Raw genomic sequence first — 23,654 nt, 5'->3', positions numbered from 1 at the left:
TTAACTGATCGTGCATAATAGGTGCTGTATCTCTCTTGAAGCGTACGTCATTCTTATCTGCTGGTGAGACTTGAAAAGCTGTCTGTCTATTTACTTATCGATATAATCTGAGACTTCACTGGTTCTTCCGCACGTGTTAGCGTACGCTTTCTCCTTGATACCCCAGTTGGATTTGTCTGCGTTGGAGACTCAGCGTCTTCACTTTTGCTTTAGCACATTTAAAAACGTGCAGGATGTCAAGCTGCAGAGCAACTGGTTGGCTTTCAAAGTGGAGGGGGAAGCTTACACATCCCAGCGCTGTACCTTAAATCTGGAAGTGAGCCATCTGACTTGGCTTACACATTTCGCTGTCAGGTGTTGGCCTTTTCAGTGGCAGCAGCATTCCTCCTTTTGGCTTAGAGATGCAAGCTGAGAAGCCCTCCAACACTTAGAACACAGGCTTTAACTCCAAGTTTTGGTGCATTTCGTTTTGATCTTGGCTTTCTGATTTCCAGAAGTTCCACTTCACTTTGAGATCTTTCCGTTGTTCAAGAGCTGACACACGATGTGATACTTCTCACAGAAAATGGGGAAGCATTTGCCAGAGGATGATGTTCACCCTCTCTGGTATGAGTCCTTTAATGCGAAGCCACTGCTAAATGGATTCTTTGATCTTCTCTGGGATATTTTTCATTCTTGACAGCGAAGACAGACAATCTGTTGGGAAGAAAGGGGCATTATTTCTCACTTTTTGGAAGGGAGGTCTTGCTTCGGTTTAGGACTGCTGCGTGGAACAGCTAGATTTCATCTCTGGCTGAACTCCTATCTTCACACTCCCGTAGGGACACCTGCAGGCAAGGAGGGTTTAACTCCCTCCCAGCCATTGACAGGGGAACACAGCTCATGTCACAGACCTTCTCTAGCTGTAGCTTACGCATTTTCCCTTCCTCACAGAACATATAGTTGTCTCTTTGTCTATGCTGGACTGTGCCAGGGGGGACTGATAATATGCATCAAAGGGTACAACAATTGTGATACCTTTTTTTATTTTAAATAGAGTCATTTAGGCTTTCTGGCTTGCCTGTCTTTTTCTTCTTTTTCAGGTGGGACAGTACTCTAGTGCTTCTATAAGAAAAAATGAGTGCTCTTGTTGGCAGCTGCAGAGGGTGGATTGGTCACCATGCTCCAAGGCAACTCCTTGGAGCTGAATTCTGCCATAGGGACAGGCTCCTGGTCATGCAGAGCCCTTTAGAAGGGAGAGGGGCCTCAGGAGCTGGCACAGCCATGGGCAGGGTTTACCCTGAAGCAGACAGGCAGCTGCTGGGGAGCGCATATCGCGGGGTTTGCCCGTCAGGCAGCAGCCCCAATGTTCGGTGAATTTGTAGATGCAGTCTAGCTTAATGTGTGCTGGTGCTTTGGGAGGGCCCAGAGCTTTAGAGGTTTGCTGCATTTAAACAAATTGACATAGTTGTCGTAGCAAATGACTGGTTTTTCCTAAAGATGAACAAACTGTGGGTCTAATGGGGACCTGCATTTTCTCAGGAATTTCACAATGCTGCTTCCCTAAATGAGGCCAGGGAGGATTTTTCTTACTCAAACTGGTCTCAATTCAGGCACTGCTAAAAGGTCAGCCCTCCAGTCCTTTTTTCAGACTTTTTTTGTTGTCACAGTGAATAAGTCTTATCCCCGACAACAAGTAACACCTAAGAATGATGGGTTTTGTGGTTATTATCCAGCACAGCTAAACTGGAAGTCAGCCCTGGGAGATCTGTATGTATCTGGTGTAGCATTTGCAAAGTTCATCAGAACAAACGAGAATTGACGACATCTTCAGGGAGGAAAAAAAGAAAAATAAATCAATTGGTCCTAGTGTCAGAGCTGATCAAATGTACAAAGAAGGAAAGCATTGCCAGGCTCTATCTGGGGCTGGCTGATTCACATCAAAATACTCCCTGTGTCAGAATCAAATAGTCTCTGTGATGGGAAAATAATTTCACCCCAGTTCAGAGGATATTGAGTACCAAGATTTTTACATCTTCTTAGAAACCTGAAGACAGCCCTTTTGTCCCTATCAGTGCTGGGTTGTTGGTTTGGGTTTTCTTGTTTTGTGGTTTGGTTTTTTGTTTTTTTTTTTTTCTTTCCCCACTGGAAAAACATTGATTTTTCTTGCTGCCAAACTCTGCATTTCTAATGGAGCTTGAAATTAACATGACTTTTTTGTGGTTGTTGTTGTTTACCTCCTTGTTTGCACACCAACAATCTAAATGATGTTGGCACAGCCTGAGGAAGGTTTCTTAAAGTTTTAGTTGAATGCCACAGGGAAAGCACAATGCATCTTTTTCTCCAGGCGCTACACGAGTAGTGACCCCCACATGGTACCAAGGGGTGGGTTTATGTATCTGTGACACTGATTGGAGGGCTTGGGAAAGCTTGCATTTGTTGAAGATATTTGGGATCGAGAGGACATTCCTTATCAGACTCTGCTGGGATGATGATTTTAATGTGCTGCACATACAACCTTGCAGTAGCAACTGCTGCAATGTCCCGTAATTCTTCTCTTGAAGTGGAGGACCTAGTCCTGTGTTTTGGAGAAACCTTTTGTGAAGTCTGCAAATCAATCAGAGATATCTTAACTCAGAGGAAGTGGCAATTAAGCTGAGAGAAGAACAGTGTTTCTACAACCTTCTTGCGTGTCAGAATTCACTGTCCGTCCTGACCTAAACTGAGATGCTGAATTGAGGTGCTACCCTTGTACAAAGCCTTAGTTAACAGAAAAATCCACCCTTATCTGGCTAACTGTAGCAGTTTCAATGGCTATAAATCACAGCTTGCACCTTGTACAGTAATTTGAAAATCTAAATGTCTGAGTATTCTTTTGAAACTTTGCAGCTATCCTTTGGTCCCCATGCCAGTTCCCCTTAATCCTATCAAATACACTTGGAAGAATCCTTGTAGTCAGAGAATGGTCTTATGATGTGGCTGAATTTCCTTGCTGTAAGTATGAATAGATAATAATAGCAACACATTACTCCTTTCCATTGATGTTCACACAAATGGTTAAAACAAAAAAAAAAAAAAAAGGAAATTTTAAAACCCTGTAATTAGAAAGAACTAAAGATAAGATACTCCTGAGTCCTTTCACTCAGGACCTTTTGGTAATGCGGGTGATTTGAGAGAGCTTTTCACCTCTCCATGGTAAGAAAGGCTATAATTAAATCCCAACTTTTCTCTCAGCAATTTGGATCCATATGGGCCTAGTCTCATTTTCTCAACTATCTGCCAAGAATAAGATGTGATCTTTGGCAAGAGTTCGTGCTCCTGTGTATTGAGAGCAGGAGAAATACACCACAGAACCATTCTGTATCAAACCTGATGGGCAAAGTGTCCTGAATATTAGGTCAGCAATTTTCCATCAAATTGCTCTCAGTTATTGTTGATACAGAATGAAGGTCATTAATTAAGCAGAAAGGATTTGGACAGTTCAGGGTCAAGACTTGGGCAGCATTTATTCAGTAAGAGCCTGCTATCAACATCCTTGTTAGCTATTGCAGCTGGAAATTCTTTTAAAATTAATGTGTTAATGTACCATTCTACTTAGGAAAATGACTGAGTGGCAATGTGACACTGTACATTTCGTATTTATTTTCACTCACTGACTTCCAAACTCAAATCTTTTCACATTCCAACTCCAGCAGTGATTTTTCTTTCTGCCAGAGGCACAGACTTCACCTGGGATCTGAAAAAAATCAATCTATGGCACCTTTATCATCAATGACGATGTATGGAGTAGACTTAAGGCAGGACTCAAAGCACGTGTTCTAGAGGTGCGGAGCATCCTCATTGGTGCCGCCACTCCTGGCTCCAGTCTCTTCCTCCTCTGCTAGCTCCACAAGACCAAGAAATAGCAATTCATGCACATCGGTTACATCAAAAGTTTAAAAAGTGAGGAGGGCAGGGAACAGCAGTGGTGGTTAAGAAGGTCAGCGCTTCACAGTGCTGCCTTCTCTTGCCAATTCCTCTCAGTTTTTTCTATGCAAAGCCCCCAGGAGCGAGGTTGTGCACCAGGATAGCATTGCTCTCATATGGGAGAAAGCCTTGAGATTTGTGTGTTAGGAGAGAGAGTTTGGAGGAACTCACTGGGGGTAAGCCAGCAGTCTTCCATCAGTGAGATAAAGGTGTTAATGAACCAGCACCTTTGTTTGGTCAGGTTTATTGCAAGCCATGATTAGAAACATTTTTTCAAGGTCTTTTGTATTTCTTGGCTGTGATGCTGTGGGGCTTGACTCAGCAGCAGTCAGTGGCGTTCCCTGCCCTGTGTTTTACTCCTATTCATTTCTGCTGTTAAGATTGAGATGTCATATTAGATTAAGAGCTCTACAGTTGTCACCAGTGTGAAAGGCTTCTCTTTCACTTTAGCAGGAGTGGGGACTGAGGTGCTGAGTTGCTGAGGGCATCTGATAGAATCTTGCTAATAAGATCTGATTTTATGAGGTTTGCATCATATTAAGGCAAGTAGGAATCAGGCCTGTGAGCATGATAGAAAAGTGCAAACACAATAGAAAGGCTTTTATGAATATTAATAGGCCATGAAACAATACAAAGCAAAAACGGTGATGAGGTGTGGGGGTAAGCAACACTATCTGGCGTAGCACAATGGCCTCCTTTTCACTTCACTTCCCCCGCCATCTGCCTGTGGCCTGTCACTGGCAAACCCTGACATATTCAGGGATGGGGCTGGGGAATCTGACAGCTTCCCTGAACCAGGTCCAGCTCTGCAGCTGCCTGCCTCTGTGTAGGTACAAGTGCAACTGAAGTAGCTGATCCCTACGCACCACTTGTCAATCTTCTCTACCAGCCCTGCCCGGTCCAAGTCAAGATCAGCTCTCCAACTAGCCAAAAAGTTGTTATTAAAAGTAGCTTTGCTCATCCTTAATAATCCCCTTCATAGGTGAGATATCATCCATGCCAATGATTAATAATCTATGCCTCCTCTAACCTCAGTATAAAACATCAGCTGGTAAAGCTCCTGTATTTCTCTGCGGTTCTGGACTAGCTCACAGCCACAGCTCTGAGTCCCTCCTCATGGATTTGCTGCTTCTGCTGTAGCTCAGGAAACTGCTGGTTGTGTTTGCACGACCTGTCCTGCGATGCACCAGCTTTCGTGCTTTCCTGCAGTACTTTCACAGAGGAGTCAATTCATGCCTGCCTGCTATGCACTGTAGTTTGCTTTTCCTACCTGCCTACCAAAGAATTGCCCTCCTCTATGCATCTTTAGCTTTTGAAATGATAGGCAAACATGAGCCATCGCAGCATCATACAGCAGACCTGCCCGTAGCCCCTTTTTTACAGACTGAGAAACAGAGGTAGAAGAAATTACCAACAAGATGGAATTAAATCTTCTGCTTCTACAAGTGCACTCGCATGAGTGGCGCCTCAGCATCCCCCTGCCCAGCCGCTGCTGCCAGGGCAAGCGCTCCTGGTTCCTCAGGCAGCACCTGAGAGTTGCCAGACCTCTGGGCTACGGGAAGTCATGGCATGTACTGGCCTTACCATTTGTTTGTGTTTCATTTCTGAAAATGCCAATCTCTCTACTGAAGTGCTTGAGAACCCCCCAAGACATTGATTACCTTTCTTTACACACATTTCTTTATCAATTGAATTATTTAGTAGGAGGTATGTTTGTGTTTTGTTGATATAATTTGAGGCATAATCTTACTCCTTTTCCCTTAGCACTTGTTTAAAGAAAACAACATTTTCTTCAGTGTTGCTCTGGTTTGTTTTCCTTTCATTCATCCCTGAACTTCTCAGCATTTTATTGCTTGTTTTATGGGAGGCAGCTGAGTCGTGGAGGTTAAGTGATTTGCTGCCATTCATAGAAGAGAGCAGCAGCTGATGAAAAGGAACATACAGGTATCACGCCTGCTATTCTGGTGCTGGCCACACTGCAATAGTATCAATAACATGTGGGCCAGTAATGCTGTCCTTCCACTTGTTAGCAAACTGCCTGTGGCAGGGCTTTTTTTTAAGTAGACCCTACCTAAAGCGATGTTTTCAATTTATTGGTAATGGTTTCCTGTCTTGAATTAATTTTCTTGCTTCACTGCTTGCTTCCGTCATCTTTGCTGTTACTTTTAGTTGCTTTCTGCCTCAGTTTCCCGTGTGTTGACTGGCGCTAGCCACATCAGCCCATTTCACAGCAAAGGGGGGATACATCCAAGCCTTAAATGTTGTAATGAGAACTGTAGAAGCAGGTAAACCCAGGTAGCCCTCTTCAGGAATATGGCTTTGTATTAATAGTCTAGAGAAAAGCTGCCTAGAAAAATGGCGCCCAGGCAGGTTTGACTGAAGGACCTAAAGCCTGTTAAAGAAGTGAGTAACGGTAACTTAATTAAACTGCCCTCCTCTTTGTCTTTCTGCTCTTTGGTAGAGAAGTGAGAAGCCAAGTCCAACTGCTGCGCTGTCGTCTCTGGCCCCTGGTTGGTGCGAGGGGTGTTTTATGCTTGGCCTCTTCAGGGAAAGGCTGCTTGTTTGCATTGTATTTGTGGCATAATTACTAATGGTACAGATCATTTTTATTAGCCAAGCTGTCTGCATTAAAATGATCTATTTTTTTGTATTATTAAGAACATCCAAGGGAGTCTCTGCAGCGGCAGGAGAAAGATGATAATTTTTCGTTTAGCTTAAGAGCAGATGGTTACAGAAACATTCTGTGTAAATAAATTAGGAGAAGCCACCCTCGCTAATAGTTAAGTAAACAGGTTTGGAAACAGCCTGCTCAGGACCAGGCTTTTCTGTTCTCTTCCTTTCCACAAGAGCTTCGTTCTGCTCTTCAGTTTCTAGCCCCATATGGAAAGAGTGTTAATAAACCAATTTGCTTTTGGCCCAAAGTAATCTGAAACAACTTGAGTCCTGCTAAAGCAAGACTCTTACAGGCAGCTTCTATGAGCTCTAGAGGATACTTATCTCGCCAAAGCATCTGGGCTGTAATCAATGTTATTGATAAGCATTTCCAAATGCCTTTTGTCATGGTAGCAAGGCAGTGAGGGATCTGAGAGAGGTATCACTAACATTGTATTTTATAGCTGCATTCTGCGGTCTCTCCTGAGTGCTGTATTCACAATGCCATGCTGCCCTCGAGAATTCCAACTCAACAAAACAAGTAAATTAGAAGTGGAGAAATTAGAGGTAATTAGGGGAGGAAAGTCAGGTTCTGTAGCACAAGGGCTACAGCTGGAGAAGAAAGTAGTGCTTCTCTTCCTACCATCCAAAAGTGAGCAAGAGATGTCAGAAAGAGGAGATTGTGAAAAGCCGTGTCCTCAATGGTTTCACAACATGAGAAGCTGCAAGAGCTATGAGGACAGAGAAAGTTATGATGGTTCTCTTTCGAACAGTTCTCTGCTGCCCACCCAAGTTAGAACAGGAGTGTGGGCTCGTTCACAGGAAGCAATCCCCTCTTTCACCCTCGCAGTCAGACCGATGCAAAAACATCACCTGGGCGATGGGCTCATTCCCCAGGTCCCCGGTGGCACAGCCAGGATTCAACATGCTGGCAAGAGGGTTTGGAGTCTCAGGCAGTAGCAGAACGTAGCTTGTGCCTGTATTGGGAGGAGACCACATGCAGACAAACTGGTTTTCTCAGTTGGTGGAGGCTGGAGCTGGAGGAGAACCGCTCCTCTTCCTAGTCCGGAACAGATACTTACCTGGGATGACTTGAGCAGTTTCTAGATTCCGGCATAGATTTTTTGGTTGGGTGTGGAGGTACGAAAAGTCATGATAGGAAGCAGTTAGCATAGTACTGTTACTGGTAGCCATACTTGGATATGGTACAGCAAAAACCTATGACCAGTGACCAAAATGATAGAAATGTAAAAATTTTTAACAGTACCAAAAAAAAAAGACACTACACCTAGGACTGATTACAAGAATGAATGGTGTAAGCTGAGAGCTCATTAGGGAGGTGAGGAAAGAGAAGGCTTACAGTATGTTAGTTAATGAAATAAATTACTGTACCCTATTAATGTACTGAAAACCAAATTCAATCCTAGGTTGTATAAAACAAGCTGTCCTTTGAGGGAGAAGACAGTGTACATGACTTTGAAATTCTCTGCATGCTACCAAACACCTATGTGCAAAAAACCTGACATCAACCTGGCATTTAGGTAGAAAGAAAGGCTTCTGGGGTGGTGGGGGGAATGGAAAATCCATTGTATACATGAGGACTAGGAGTGTATGGTTTGTTTAATCCAGCAAAAGAGAGGCTGAGAGGAGATATGAATGCTCTCTATAAATATATCAGAGGAGTAAACACCAGGGAGAGAGAAGAGCAATTTAAACTGAAAGACAACATTGGCACAAGAGGCAATGGGTATAAATGGCCCATGAATAAATTTAGGCTGCAAATTAAGTTTCTAAGCAAAAGACCAGTAAGATTTTAGGAATCCGAGTACTAGGGCAAGTAACCTAACTGTTTTAAAAATGGGATTTGGTTACTTATACAAGGATGAATAACGTGCTTAGCCATTGGTAAGCTGTTGCAGCTCCACTACCTTACCTGACAGTGGAGGCCTGAATGATTATCCTGTGGTTTTATATTCCTATATGGGGGAAGATCAGTGTGAAAAAGTAGTCTCCATATTTGATATCTTTATATTCAGAGACATCATATGTGTAGACTGTGTGCTTCACAATAAGTTCTGCTACTTAACTCTTCATAATTAACAAGACTTCCTAAGTAAGCGGTCAGCCCTTCAGACTTATGAATATAAAGTAAAACTTGTTTTTACTTAATCAACTATGATAGGGTCCTGATTTATGAGAGCAGGCTATTTTCTCAAGGCCTAGGACTGCTTAAAAGTTTGGAAATGCTCAGATGCAGGTGTTAACAGCTCTAACGCCAAGACTGAAATTATAATGTGTACATAGTGAAAGTTTTCCAGCCAACCTTAACTGCTGCTGATGTTTCACCACCCAAAGCCAGTGACAAGCCTGTTCTCAAGCAACATCTATCTTCACTGCATCAGTGACTCTGGAAATTGAGAAGTGATCTCTGTGTGGTCTACCTTTCTCTTGTTTGATAGACTGATTTTTTTTCTCCCTTACTGTAGCATTTAAACCCAAGTCTGTGTGTCTCAAAGCAGCAAACTACTTTAAAAGAAGTAGTTTGCAGTGAAAAAAATTCTGTGGTTCGCTAGAAGTAACCACACCATGAACTCCATTGACCAGAATAAAATATGTAAGGTTTTGATATATGCCATACACCTCAATGGATGACAGAAGTATGGATAGAGGTGATGTTTATGCAAACACCAGATCTTTGTCTACACAAACAACATTCATATATTATATTAGAGATTCAAGCCTGCATACAGGTAATGCCCTACATTTCTTTTGTAAACCTCCTTGTTAACAAGTCCTAATCTGAGTGTTGTAGGCTAGGAATGAAGGTAGGAGGTCATAAGGAGGCAGTGTAAAATTTTGAAGCCATTTAGGGCAGTTGGGGGTTAAGTGACTGAGCAGTGAATTTGCAGCCTTTTGGTGGCTGGAATAGCAAAACTGAAGGATTTCTGCTGTGATTAACAAGATAGTTAGAGTTGTATTGCAAGTATAAGCTTCACTGAGCTTTGCAAGTGCTCATTTCTTACCTTGACCTCGGAGACTCACGGTGATCCTTAATGCTGTGCAGAGCAGCCCCAGGGTGTCTGTTTCAAGATGTCCTGTGCCCTTGGCCAGTGCCTCTTTCCTGCCCTGTGTTAAGCTCCCCTTTGGCAACGGTGCAATTTCATGGCTCCTCTGTGGTTTTTTTTCTTCCAGCTTGCTGTCAGTCAGCTTAAAAAATTCTCACTGAAGTCATTAATGCAGTGAAGTTGTGTGAGCCGTGGGGGCCGGGGTCAGGAAGCCATGAGCCTCCGTGGCAGCAGGGGACAGAGGAGAGGGGACGGGTGGCATGACAATGGGGCTGCCTGGATGCCGATCCCCCGTGCTGACCCAACACTAGTCCCATATCTCTGTCCTCCCCATTCTCTCTGCTCCTTTCACAGTGGAAATCAGTCCCACCAAGCAAGTCTAACTTGCAATAAAGTCTGCTGACTCCAGAGAAAAACTAAAATCCTCATGAATCATTTTGCCTATATGATATCTCTCAGCAGGCAAATTTTCTGCTGGCAGCATCCACTGTCACTCTTGAACTTTTTTTTCAAAGCCCCTATTTGTTAGCTCCAACCTATACACTAAATTTGAGAAAATTTGGTGTCTTGGGTCAGGCGTCTGTGCTGTTCTGAGTTTCCAAACTAAATGAATTACTTCACAAGTAACAAACTAATCAACCATGACCCTTGAGCTGGAAAGGTGAAGGGCAAGAGATATTGGACTGTGCCATCTAAGCAGGCTCAGCCATGAACTGGGAGATCTCCCCGAAAATTAAATAGGTGGTACAACACAGCTAATTTAGCCTAAATCAACAATAAATCAACACTGATTCTGCTTTTGCACATCCTGCGTTGTAATTACACATGAACTTAAGATGCTTAACCTGAAAGTTTGCAATCTGCGTTGAAATGTTGAAGTAGTGGACACCTTCTGAAGTTTGTTGGGATATGTGACATTTCATCCAGGTGGTTACTGCTGTCCTGGTCTCTCAGAGGGAACTGAGTATCTTGAAAACTTACAATGTGTTCTGAGGTCAGGTTCAGTCTCTCTAGCCAAATTTTAGTATTTATTACCTAACAACTGCTTTTCCATTTCCCACTGTTAATGGATGGAAAGTTTGGTGTTCCAGAATCGGTCATCTCAATGAAGGTTGATTCCCAGACAAGCTTCATTCTCTGTGGAGACCCTGGGTAGGTTGTGGGACAGAGGAGGCAGGTAGAGGTAGAAGCGAGTGGACTCCCGCACTGCCTGCATCTGTGGAGTGGTTCGGTTGCTTTCCTGGCGCTCAAGACCAGCTGGAGTGAATACCTAGAAGTGCTCTTCCGTACCTGCCAGCTCTGTCTCCAGGCACTGGCTCCTGGGAAGCTCTGGTATGCAGAATCCAACCGTCATCAGGGCTTTCCATAAGGACAAATTTGCAAGCAGATCATTTTTGGCTCTTGCTGCAGCAGTCTCTGAAAAGAGTCCTTCTTTCTGTCTTTCCTCCACCTCCCTTCCAGAGACATGACCAATGTTTTCCACCAACGGAGAAGTTTACAGCTCCCCACACTTCGCAGTCCCTGCCAGAAATTTTGTTTTAGTTGCCACAGCAACAGCTTTACAAATTTTAAAGCCCCTGCCGCTGGCCGTGCCTGTGCCCTGTTTGTTCTTCCCATGCGTTTCCACAGCACTGCACGAGGCTGCAACAGCAGTGACTGAGAGCTCTAATAACCCCAGTAATGGATCCAATTATGGCTGTTAGCGCTTCTGTTGAGAATACGTGAATAAGTAAATCCATGCATAAGGATGAAAGAGTGTGTTTCTAAAGCTGCCTGAGCAGCCTCTGGGAGTGGTGGCCACGTTGCTCTTGCCAAGCCCTGATGGAGGACGGCAGCTGAGGACTCAGCAGCTGCTCAGCTCCCCTCTGGGCCACACAGGCACACGGGTCCCTGTGAGTTATGTGGTCACTAACTGGTGTTGGGACCTGTGGCCGTTGACTTACAGTCATGGCATCACACCACAACCATTGGTTAGTGCTTGTTGCAGTTGCACTTCAGGTGCCTCCATGGGACAGCTGGGTGCTGGGGTGTCTGCTAGCAGAGCCTCTCTGTTGATGGCAGTGACAGACACAGTAAATAGTGCTCCACTTTCATTAGAAAGTGTCAGCATGTTTGTGTAGTTATGGGCTTTGTGGACTGGGCAGGACAGAAAAAGCACTAGTGAACTTTTGCAGGACGTATTCCACTCTTTGAGTGCTGTTCCATCAGCGCAGGATGATCCTTGCGTCCTCTTCATGCCACCAGAAAAACTTTTGCTTCCTCGGACTATCACTGGGTCTTCCTTCACCATCTTCAGATAACACAGAGGCATCTATCCTCACCTGACTCTCACCCAAGGTGACACATTCTTGCAGTCTTACATCATCCAGCAGTTGATCAAATGGGCAAAGGTGCCCTCTTTTGTCCCAAATTATTTCCTTCCTTGTCTGACTCTTCCTAGCTGATGCTTGGAGTGGCAGGAGAACAAATGGCTTTTGGACAGCATATAGCAGGTTTTGATGAAGGGGTACTGAACAACAGCTGTCCCAGTGCTGACTCCTCAGATGTCAGAATGGAGCTGGAGGGGCAGGCGTCTCAGCAGGAGAGGCTGGCTGCAGAAGGCCTGTCAGCAAGCGGTGCCCTGTTCCATCCCCTGTTCCCTGCATATCTGGTGGCAGGAGAAGGCAGTCACACTCCAAGCTCACTGCACTCAAAGTCATCTGTAGATGCCAACTCCTAATGTTGTGCTAGGAATCCTTACTCCTGTTTTGGCTACTTTACCCCTTCCTGTGTCATTGTCCGTTTGTCCCAGAGCCCCACAGTTGCACAGCTGCACTGCCTCGGCTTGTTTTTCTGATGCTCTCAGAGTGACTCTGTGTGGATTGGGACAGTCTGGCTGCCCAAGACCATGAGGGTAGTTCCCCAAAATCAGACTTCCGTGCTTTATGGAGTAGGGGTTGGTGAATCTCTTGAGAAAATTATGTCCCGTAAGATACCTAATGGCCCTTGTGAGCCTGTGAGTGTGAGGCTGATGGTCTCCCATTAGCATTCAGAAGACAAGAAAGAGCTGTGACAGGGAAGCGGTATTAGCTTTTTCTGAATTGAAGCTACTATTTTCTGATGAGTTATTGGAGGGCTGCTTTACAAATGAGCCTGTGAGGAGTAGGCTGGGAAAGGCTGACAATACCTCTGTTACTGGACATAGATGTCCCCTTGAAACCTGAGATACATTTCTATACACCGCACATTGGGTCTGTGTAGCCATTCTTTCTGAAGTGAAGTCTCATTTTCCTGCCCCACAGGGGTTTGCAGTATTAGCCTGCTCTTGTTAACTGCTGGAAATCTGAAATAACTAGAGTAGGAATTCCAGTTTAGAAGAGGTCTCTGAAAGCAGTTTCTGGAGAGTGAGCCCATTTTACATATAGATCTTGCCCAGGCTATCCAGGTCCCAAGAAAAGTTTAAAGTACTCTGCAAAATAAGATGTTCTTTGTCATCTCCCAGCCATCAGGGAGGCCGAGAATAAGAGTCAAAGGAGGACTGGTCTGCTCCCTGCTCAGCTGATACCTCCAGGAAAAAGGAGTGATTCTTTTCCCCCTCACCTAGCTGTGTCACAGGAGAGTTCATCTCCGTTATGCATCATTAATCTGAGTTTCTAATAGCAGTAAGAGACTGAACTTGGTCGACAGAGAAGTTAACAACCAGTTTCCTGGAGTTCTAACAGTTGATCACTTAGCCTTGGTTATTAACTGCAGGCAAGGACCAGTTTCTGGGAGATAATTGGGGTCATAAACAATAGCTGTGTAATGGAGACTGTGCCTTAGGAGAGGGACTAAACACGTTCAGCTGCAAGAAACTTACAGCTTTTGGATGGCATCCAGGTGCTGCCATCAGCCAGCTCGAGTTCAGCCAGCCGAGTTGTTGCTGTAGGGGAAAAGCAGCCTTCACTGCTCAGCAGACAGCATCTATCTGTGCTCAGGATGGCCTCTAGCTGGAAAGATGCTTGAATGCAGCCACAGGAGTCTTGACAAAACTTGCGAAGCAGAAATCTAGAAGGTGTGGATAAGGGGCCATGTGTCTTTTAGTCCATTTCAGAAACAGGACTCAGCATTTAGGAGTGGCAAGATCTGCAGCCTGGGCTGGGGTTGGTGGTGTCAGCTGGATTTCCCAAGCTGAAGGTCTCTGAGGGTTGAAGTGGTCCCTTTAGGTTGTTCTGGCCGAATGGCGAACAGGACTCTGAATGTCCTGCTGCCAGAGCTTTTGCTTGAGCAGATGTGCACTTGTGCACAGCAGGTGTGAGATGTGTGTGCAGGGTCTCCCAGGCCATTTGGGTTCTGCTGTAGCACTGCTGGAGAATTAAGATTTTCCTGCCTGGAATTCCTTAATACAGAGTTGGTTTGTTGCTAGGAAAAAAGTTCAGAAAAGCACCATTAAGAGCTAGGAGGGTATTTAAATAGAAAGGATTTTTGTTTGTGCTTCCTAAAATAAAACCCAGTTTCTGACTACTGAGGCCATTAAGAATCCCTGCTGTGGACACAATGTACACAAGGGTTCTCCAGGCCATGACAAGTTGTTTTCTTTCAGTGGAGGGCCTGTTGGGACTGGAAGATAGCTTGATGGGATTTCTGATGTGCCATCAGACTGTGATTAGATTCATGTCACTCCAAGTGTTTCCCTCTATGCATCTGATTGGAAGCAAAGGAAGGAAAATAAAGGTGCAAATGAGTTTCTGTAATGATTACACAAGCCAAACTGGAGTGTGGCATGTTGGAATCTGGAGTTTTTGAAGATTTTGGCCAGTCGAGAATGAGGGTAGCATGTGCATGCATGTGGACCACAAGCTGAGCTGAGCACTTCGATATGAAAGCTGGGAAAGTACCTGACACACAGATCACACAGCTCTGTACCATGGTACTTGAAAGCATCCTTGGCTACTCCTTCATTTCTGAAGGAATTAATCATTCTGCCCCATTGCTTCCCATGTGTACAGAACCACAGAAGAAAATTTAAGGGGAATCTGTGGAGGAGGGTAATGTTGCTCTTCAATTCCCAAAAGCAGAAGTGTGACAGCATTGCTAGGCTGGGCTATGTTACAGAATCAAGACAGTAAATGTTGTCTTAATGTGGAGACCTGAAAGGCTGCTGTAGGTGTGCAGCTGAATTTTTCCAGTGAGCCCTTTGCTCTGAGAGCAAGTCTGGCTTTGCATGGCTGCGATTCGAAACAGGTAGGTACCAGAGAAGGGCGGCAATCCTGGCAGGGTCTCAGGTTCTCCAGGCTTTCAGCTTTCCCCACCATATTGCTGTCCCAGTCAGGCATATGGGAGGATTTTCAGCAGTTGATAAAATTAATGAGAGCAGAAGCATTAGCAATATTTCTGATACTGGTCTCACATGAAATCCCTGCTGGGAACTGGGATCACCAGGGTGAAGGGACACCTTTGAGATAAGGAAGGTCCTGCTGAAACTGGTGGGAGGTTGTTTGATGTCACAGAGACGCACTGCATACTAGAAACTCCTCAGGAGAACTGGGAACAGAGCAGGGAGGAAATCAGGCTCCCTGCCCGCACACGCTGGAATTCCAGTACTTTATGGTCAACCAGTCTTCTCTAGGCAGTGACAGGGAATACCCTGAGCAAGAATCCAGACTGACTCATGGGAAAGCCAAGAGGTGACAAAGCAAAGCCTGTTTATCACTGGTGGGTAGTGGGGGAAGCAAGCTTAGACCTCCCAGGAGGGGCTGTGAGTGTGAGGCTGAGCTGGTGGCAATGCCAGAGAGGTGGGCAAGAGTATCTCTTGTTCTAGATATGCCTCCAACTACATGAAGCACTTGTCTCAAAGGGAGGCCTAGATATCCCAGCATGTCTCAGAACCAGACTAGACCCTGCCTCCGTGGTGTTCCTGCCATGGCATCAAAGAAGAAATCCAATTTACCTGCAGCACCAGGCAGTACCCTTCAGTACCCACCAGGAAGCTGAGTGCGCATGGGATCCCTGCTGCACCATATTGAAATCTGCTCTGGAAAGAGCAAAAACATGAATATGGAAGGAAGTGAAGGGAACTGTCACACAGCTTCACGCTCCTAAGCAGCAGCTCTTTGTCTGTGCAGCACAGAGGAGGAAGTTTGATGTCTCCTTGGCCAGTGTTAGTGCTACCTCTAATTTATGCTTTCAGGGCAGAGATTTCCAGGTGGCAGGCTCACCAGGAACACGACAGGTAGGACCAGCTGGCTCACTTTGAAGCAACAGAGGTGAGGGGACACACAAGAGGTTTGGGTGTAGAGCTAGGGCGTGATTTTTGCACTGGAATAGATCTAATGGTCTGAGGTGTGGATGGGTCTTGTCCTTCCCTGCTCAGCCTGGTTGTAGGAGAGGGATGCTCTGCTTGTTCATGTGTTTGCTCCCAGAGGCAGCATATCTGCCCACTCATCACTGCAGCACTCCCCTAGACAGCTAAGATGGGGAATGAGTTTTTGAGACTATGCCATCAAACACCTACCACCAGCAGAATAACAAAGGTCCCATCCTGCCCGTTGCTGCCATGCTCAAGTGTGAGCAGACAGATGTATTTGTGCCTCACCAGTAAATCCCCAGCTCAACTGCTTCTGTAGCACACAGCCTTTACATTAACTGCCTTGCTATTCTTTGGATGGACAGAAATACTCCTGAATAGCCTCTGATGTGAATGGGTCGTTTCAGTTGAAAAATCTTCACTCAGACCTTAGGTCAGTTAAAATTTGTGGCTTTGGTTTTTGAGCTGCTGTCCATTTTTAATTCATTTCCTTCAGATGCCTGAGGTGGGGGGAAGGGGAGGTGTGGGAAGCACATAACCAGAATAAATGGGGAACTTCTGGGTTTCTCACTGGTGCCAGCCATCCTACTGAAAGCATCAGCATCCATGGCTCAGCTGCTCCAGGAGTGGGAAGAAGAAATGCCTGAACCTGGGTCTTCCTGTCTTAGCAAGGCAGGATACGTTCTCAGCTTTACTGGGAGTATTTTTGGACAAATTCTCAAGATACCTCAGCTGTAAAATGCTTGAGTGACAAACATGTATCTTCATAAGCTAGAGAAATTAAGCCTTTAATAATAAGGTAGCAGACTACACAAAATATTCACGGCAGTTGATGAACAAGCAAAGCAGACTTTTGATGTCTGATCTTGGCAGCTTGTAGCACCTTCCTGCTGGTTAGACATGACTGTCTTTCACTCTCATGCCCCTTCCCAGACTGCTGCTGAGACCAAACTTCAGGCACTTTTTGATAAATTGTGAGTTAGCAGTATTGTTGTGGGAAGGAATTCTAGCCTCACTGGACAGAGGAGGCTTAGCTGAGTCTGCCTTTGTTTAAAATACACAGGGTAGCACTAGAGCATGGAAGAAAAGTCATTTCTTACATAAGCTTGGATTATGTTGTTTACCCTCCATTGTTTGTAAGGGCCTCATAGAACCATGAAAATGACCTTTATTTCTCTATGGATTTTGTCCTTTTTCATTTTACAAATATTGATTTTTTTTTTCTCCTGTGTCTTTATCAGAGCTGAATTAACAAGGCTGTTTAACAGGAGCCTCTGATTCATTTGGGGTCTTTTTGTGCCAGGTACTATCACAAGCAGCTGAAAGCAGCTCAATAAAGAATGTGCAGCCGCTGTTACAGAGTTGACAGAGTAGGTGATGTGCCCTGACAAGAGCTGAGCTTGCATGGGTCAAAGAGTAGGCTTAAAAAGATGGTCTCTTCAGCCTAGGCAGAAATGCTAGGAAGGTTGTTTGTAAGGAATATAATTTCATGTCTGAAAGCTCTCTTCCTCAGGCCATTAAAGCTTGAGGCCACTGCAAATCACTGAGTCTACTGGATTATTCCAGTTCCACCCACGGATCCCCAAGTGAGATCAAGAGACCATATTCACAACAAGAGGCCATTCCTGTCCTTGCGATCCAAAATCTCGGTGTCGCAGCAGTGAGACTCCAGTAGGAAAAGAAGCCAGTGGTGCAGCTTCATGTGCTCTTCCTTGCCAGGCTTTTAAGCAAGCCTCTTGACTGACTCAAGAGCTGTAGATGGAGCAGAGGGTGGTAACTGAAGACAGACAGGGACATAGAAGTTCAAAAAAGTGTGATGGACACTTTTGATACCTTTAACACAATGGAAAAGGAAGACATAGGCCAGCTGATAGCTGTCCATACTTGCCATAATGCACCACTGCGGTTTCTCACACAGGACCCAGAGGTTGGCGAGGGTGGGGAGGAAGCAGCTGTCATGTACTGTCCTTCAGGGCGAGTTGCAATCTGATGCCTTTGAGGATCATCTCTCCACACTGTGAGTGGCCTTGAGGCATCCTGTAGGTTTTTTAGTGACCTTTCTGACCAGGAGCAAAAGCCTAACCTCCTGCATATATTTGACATTGAGAAAAAGAGATGTTGCAATGGAGATAGAAATGTTATGTCCATATTTCTTCCCAAGTAGGCGTTGTAGCTCTGCTCTAGGACTCGCCTGTGGGCTCATCTTTCTTACAACCTGTACATGGTGGTGGGAGGTAACAGTTGGTTCAAATAACACTGAGAACAGAGCTGGGTGTCCAGGCTCGTACCTGATCCATGTCCTTTCTAATAGACAGTGCTGTCTGTCCTGCAACTTCCTTGCATGTTTCTAGAGCAGAAGGAGCATGACCTCTGGGCTGTGGGCCATCCTGGTCTTCAGCATCATTAAAGACCATGTCTGTGTCATTAGAGTAGCTAACATCCTGTGAACCTAGAGACGAAATAAGGAATTAAGAATCAAAAAAGCCCCAGGGAATCCTGTTTGAAGGGAGACTCTGGCTGTTCCTTACAGGCTGTTATAGCTATATGAAAGAGATATTAATATTTCTGGACTAAGAAAACAGAAGGGCAAAGCAAAAGAACTGTTTTTTTTCAAGAATAAGAAACTCATCTCAGGGCAGATCCTGGCTTTGTTATTGAAAGTGGTTGGGAAGTGAGAGGTCAAGTTTATATTCCTTCTCCAATTAATGTCTCTTCTTGCAAAGGGAAGCAGTTCAATAAAAAAGACTGAAAATGGCATTCAGCTGCTGCTTGGGCTGTTCAGCGAGTGTGTGTGAGGCTGGGGGGTGTCCTTGGGCTGATTCACTGCTGGTCAAATGTTTTAACCACTGGGTTATTAGCTGCTCTGGGGCCGATCTCCCTGAGTTCTCTTTTCAGTGGAAGTTTCAACAAGACCACCATGTCTTTACGAACAATTTCTGGTTTGGTGAGACAACGCTTCCCACCAGAAAGAGTCAGAAAACTCCCAGCCAACTCTAAGCCTCATGCTTCCAGAGTCAGAGTTTCATCTGCTTCTCCCTGAAGGCTCAGCCAAGGAAAACAAGCCACTCCATATCACTGTTCATTTACCCTCCTGAACCTTCTCTCTCAGTGCTTCAAGGTAGATTCTTCAGCAGTTAATACTGCTCCTGGGGCATGTGCAAGGAACAATTAAAGCTCATTGTGCCAGTGAAGAGCCCTGGGGTGAGCTGGGTGGTGGAGACAGTTGCCCCCATTTTGCTGTGTGCAGCAGCTTCCCGAACCATCCTTTTGCAGGGAGAAGCAAGTGTGTCTAGCTGATTGCAGAGCTCAAGGGTTAAATTCAATGTGGCATTTCTAGGGTTTTAGCTGGTGGCAACCGTCTTACTTTGTAGCGTTCAGCGCCTGGGTGAAGCAGGGCTGGGGAGACCACAGCTGCCGAGCCTGCGAAGGCGTTTCCAACCAGCTGCAGCATGGGACTGATGGTGGGAGCAAAGCGTGAGTGTTTAAAGATCAAACACTTTGTCGTGCTCCCTTTAATGCTTCACCTGTGACACTGCAGGTATCTACATCTTTGATCCTAAAATGACAGGAGGTGAATGGTAGTTCCTTCATCTCAGACATAAATGCTCAGTATAGCTGTGCCTCATGAGGGTCAGCTAAGCGTTCTCCAGCTGCGGTCAGGAGGCTTGGAAGAAGGTGCTGTTGGCCATTCCCTGAAGAAAGGTCCTGTGAGGTGCCGTACAGCGGCATTTTGTTTGTGCCCTGTACTCAGACTGGTCTCTGCCTGCTTCAGCTGCTTGTACTGGAAGAGGAATGTATCACCCAAATGGAAAGTCACAGCTACAGGATAAACTTGGGTAGCTCCACACAGCAAGCTGGTGTGTGGAGGGGACAAGCTTTCCTCATGCATTTGTGACTGGTCTGGAAACTGGAAGCCTCTCCAAAGAATTGTAAGTTGTCATTGGTGTCTCACTTGAGAATGTCAACAGGAATCTGTCAGCACCAGTCATGATGATAGAAACACAATCTCCCCATTTAAAGCATCTCACTAACTGTACCTAATTAACCTTCGTGGCAGCAGAGCAATACAAGGAAATAGGGATCATTAACTTCAGTTTCGCTTTACAGGAGGGGAAGAGAAGCAGCAGTGCTAGCCCCATGCATTTCAAATTGAGGTAGGCTCAGAAAAATCACTAGGTTAAAAATAACAATAATCCATTTGGGGTTCTCAGAGCCTTACGAGTGCACTTGAATCAAACTTTCAGGTTTTTCTCTAAGAAACATCAGGACTGGAAACTTCTCTCCCATACATGTGGAGACTCAACAACCAAGGCTTTTAAAAAATTGCACATTCCCAGTCTCAGTGGTTCAGAGGCAACAAACGTCAGAGCGGTTTGCTCAGTGTTGCTTAAAAATCATCTGGGCAAAGCTGGGACTAGCCTGTGTGGGTAGCTGAGCCTCCACCCCTTGTTCCTTCCTCCAGACCAGACATTGTCTAGGTAGGGGAACCTGCCTAAATCCACCAGTGGTTATTTAATAGCTGCCAGAGACACAGTTCAGGCTTGAACTAATGACGTCATCCCTTCCTCTCCTCTGCTGAGGGACAGACTGATGACATTGGCTGTTTACGTTTTGGACTCTGAGCCAGCTCGGCTCCTTCGCCTGGGGCCCAGCAGGGATCAAAGTGTCGTGAAGATGCAAAACCATATGTGCCGCTCCCTGACATGGCTTTCCTGGCTTGAAGTTGTTCTTGTAAGTTAGGAGGAAAGAACAACTTGTATTAATCCTTTTAAAAGAGTTCTCCGTGCCTGTCTTATCACGGGTCGAGGGGAAGAATAACACCTGTGGCATTTGTGGTGGGCACCAGCACAAGGCTATCGTTTCGTCTCACCAATAAATGTGATGCAAAGCCCCGAGGAGTCACTGTGGCAGTTCTGAAAGTTGTATCTGTCATTACCAGCATACTGATCTCACTTCTGCCCTGAGCCATAGATGCCGTCAGGATCAGAGGAGAAAACCCAGATTTGTCTGGAGCCCCAGCAGGCAGGAGCCCTGCTCTGCAGAGAAGCCAGTGGGGACTTGGGAGAGCTGTGGCCTAGGAGAAGAACCTGTTGTGTGGGGAGTCAACCCCAGCCCAAAGAGCTGGTGTTCATACAGGAGTGTGTTTTATTCATCTCCTTTTCTCCTGGTTCTTCTGTTCTAAGCTGACACGGAGTGAACCAAAGCTGAAGGGACCCTTGAAAAGGCCAGGTCATTGATGGAAGGATAAAGGGCTTGGCAGATGGTGAAAAGCTCTCATGAGCAGCATGGGCTGTGGCTGGCCCCAGGGAACAGAATTGTTCCCCTGCTCAGGCTGTGTGTCTGTCTCTCTGATTATTTTGTGTATTTCATCTCTGCTGTCTGTCGCACCCTTAATCTGGGCTCCTCTGTGCCAACAAAATGCTTAGCTCACTCCATTGTCTGGGAGACTAATTTGCACTGTAAATCTGATCCTTATCTTACATGACAGCTTACTGTGTGGTTTATTGCAGTCCTGTAGACAAACTAACCAGGGATGGCTAGAAAGCTTTTGACACATCATCTGGAATATAGAACGAATATGACCCATTTCGGTTTGCTGCCAGGTTAGGATGTGGCCCGTTGTGACTGGGGTCACAAGGGTTTATCTTTTCTCATCTATTCAAACCTGAGCTTGTTTGGGTTTGGTGTTTGGTTTGGGGTTTGGTTTGTGGGTTTTTTTTAATGGTACAACTTCTATTCTGCACTGGAAGACTTCTGGAACAGCCTCCCACCTCCTAGGGCCAGGTGCTCCATCCCTCCTCCCTGCTACTTCAGAGTTTTAAGGACCAGGAGAGATGCTGCAGGCCAGGTGCAGGCAGCGTATGAGCACTGGTGCTCCAGCATGCTGCAGCTTTGTTGTCTCTGTCTGTCTTAATCAGAAGGAACCTTTGTCCTTGTCTTTCTTCATTAGTATTTCCTGACTCTTTCTCTGATGTGTTTTAGCTCTTTGCTGGCAGAGTAACATCTCCCCTCAATCTTGTCTGCAGTTGCCTCCTTTTCTCTGGTCCCGGGCTACACACCTGCAGGCATTCACATATCATCTAAGGTATTTTCACACTACTGTTGTTCAGATAGCTGGGTAGCTGAATCCTCCTACAGAGGGGTTCCAGGTAGCCTCAGATGCAAGTTTACCTGGGAAGAGCCACAAAGATTATTGCTGCTTTGGTACAGCTCTTGATTCTGCAGCTGGGCGTTGCAGTCCTCTGGGATGCAAAGGATCCTGCTTCCCCAGACAGGGGAGTGGGAACACAAGACCTGCTGTCCTCAGAGGATGGTGGTCGTTTGGAGGACCAGTCTGATTTTTACTGAGTAGGGTCTTGCTCTACAGTTTCATGGATTTCTGGCAGCTTCTGTTCTCCCCACCCTTGGTCTGAGCACAATACACAAAAATGGCTGTACTGAATAAGCTGCATCCAGCAGTTGTGGGGCTGGAAACTGAACTGGAAATGGAGCCATGGGGTCTCAGTAGTGTTGAGGGAGAGGAGCAAAAAGGCACTTAGAGAAATTGTTGAGGAATAGGCAAGTAATGTGTTGTATACTGGGTAGAACTGTAGCTGCTTAGGCTACTCCAGAAACTATGTACTGGCCCCTCTCAAACTCCATTTTGCTGCCTAGATTATCAGACAGATGTGTAACCTAAGACTTATTCCAGGTCATCAGAGCTGGTGAACACCAGACTCCTCGCAGGCAGTGTCCTGAGACCTACCCAAGGGACAGCTCTGTACAGCCTGGGAGAAGCTCAAGCGAAAACATACTGCTTCAACAAGACTCCAAAATCTACCAGATTTTAGAAGAATCCAGGACAAAAATATCTACGAAAGGATCATCACCCGGCCTAATTCAGGCTCACGCCTAGTCTAGTTTAAGCTACTGCACACAGCCTCCTCTGAAGAAGCCACGTTCTCTTCCCTGGCTAGAAATGCAGTCAGAGGAATCAAATCACATCACCTTACTTAAACTAATATGTGAAGTGCCTGAAAGTTGGCAACTTGAATCTGAAGACATCTTAATTTGTTTCCTAAGAGGCCTGGAAAATCCCCCTTCCCCACAGACAAGGTGGTGCAATCTGAGAGTCCCCAGTGTGACTGACTGGCCTCCCGTCTGCCCTGGCACTTGCAGCACAGTCAGCAGCTCTGATCCATCTGCAAGGTCAGATTGTCCCTCCAGCTGTGTGCATCCAGCACCCCAGGGCAGCTGGTGCTTCCAAGGATAAAATCTGTGCCCTGCTGCTGCTGTTTTCTGTCAGATTTCTGGTTGGTTTGTTTAAAAAAAAATAAATAAAAGAAAAAAGCTTGTTTTCAAGCAGCACTTAGAGACCCTACTGTGTTGCATGGCACGTGGACAATGGGATGATAGACTCTACTCTAGAGGATTCACAGGATAGCTTGGCAGAAGTACTCTGAATAGTAAATGTGGTAAAGACACTGTGTGAGACAAGTTAGTAACAGTAAGGGGAATATGTTTGCTTAGACTGACGAGGTCTGACATCTCCATCAGCCAGGGTGTGCAGCGTGCGAAGGCCCCACAACGTGATGAGCGGTGGGGCCAGCCTCCCAGCACTCCCAAGGTCTTTGCTGTCTGGCAAAGGAAATCCATGGCGTGCACCAGTGTCGGCTCTCATCTGCATGGAAGTGACAGCGGGTGGAGACCTCAAAGAAGGATTTCCAGGTGGAGTTTTCCGCTTCCTG

The 23,654-nt window shown here is 45.7% G+C and overlaps 1 protein-coding gene across 3 annotated transcripts in view; it reads left to right on the top strand.

Moving 5' to 3' along the window:
• The window catches only part of LOC136102048 (transmembrane protein 263-like), a 205,764-nt gene that overhangs the window by 175,641 nt on the left and 6,469 nt on the right, over positions 1 to 23,654 (top strand). The window contains exon 1 of one of the 3 annotated variants that reach the window (XM_071809167.1): positions 23,484 to 23,634. The exons of the other annotated variants lie outside the window; for them this stretch is intronic. Within the exon in view, the coding sequence (XP_071665268.1) occupies positions 23,499 to 23,634 (136 nt within the window). The 5' untranslated portion in view covers positions 23,484 to 23,498. Of the gene's footprint in view, positions 1 to 23,483; positions 23,635 to 23,654 lie in introns of those variants that run through there. 3 annotated transcript variants of the gene reach the window in all.

The sequence above is a fragment of the Patagioenas fasciata genome, chromosome 5 (genome assembly GCF_037038585.1).
Source record: "Patagioenas fasciata isolate bPatFas1 chromosome 5, bPatFas1.hap1, whole genome shotgun sequence".
Taxonomy (NCBI): Eukaryota; Metazoa; Chordata; class Aves; order Columbiformes; family Columbidae; genus Patagioenas; species Patagioenas fasciata.
Note: the sequence above shows the minus strand (reverse complement) of the source record. Positions and strands in the feature narration are given on the sequence as shown.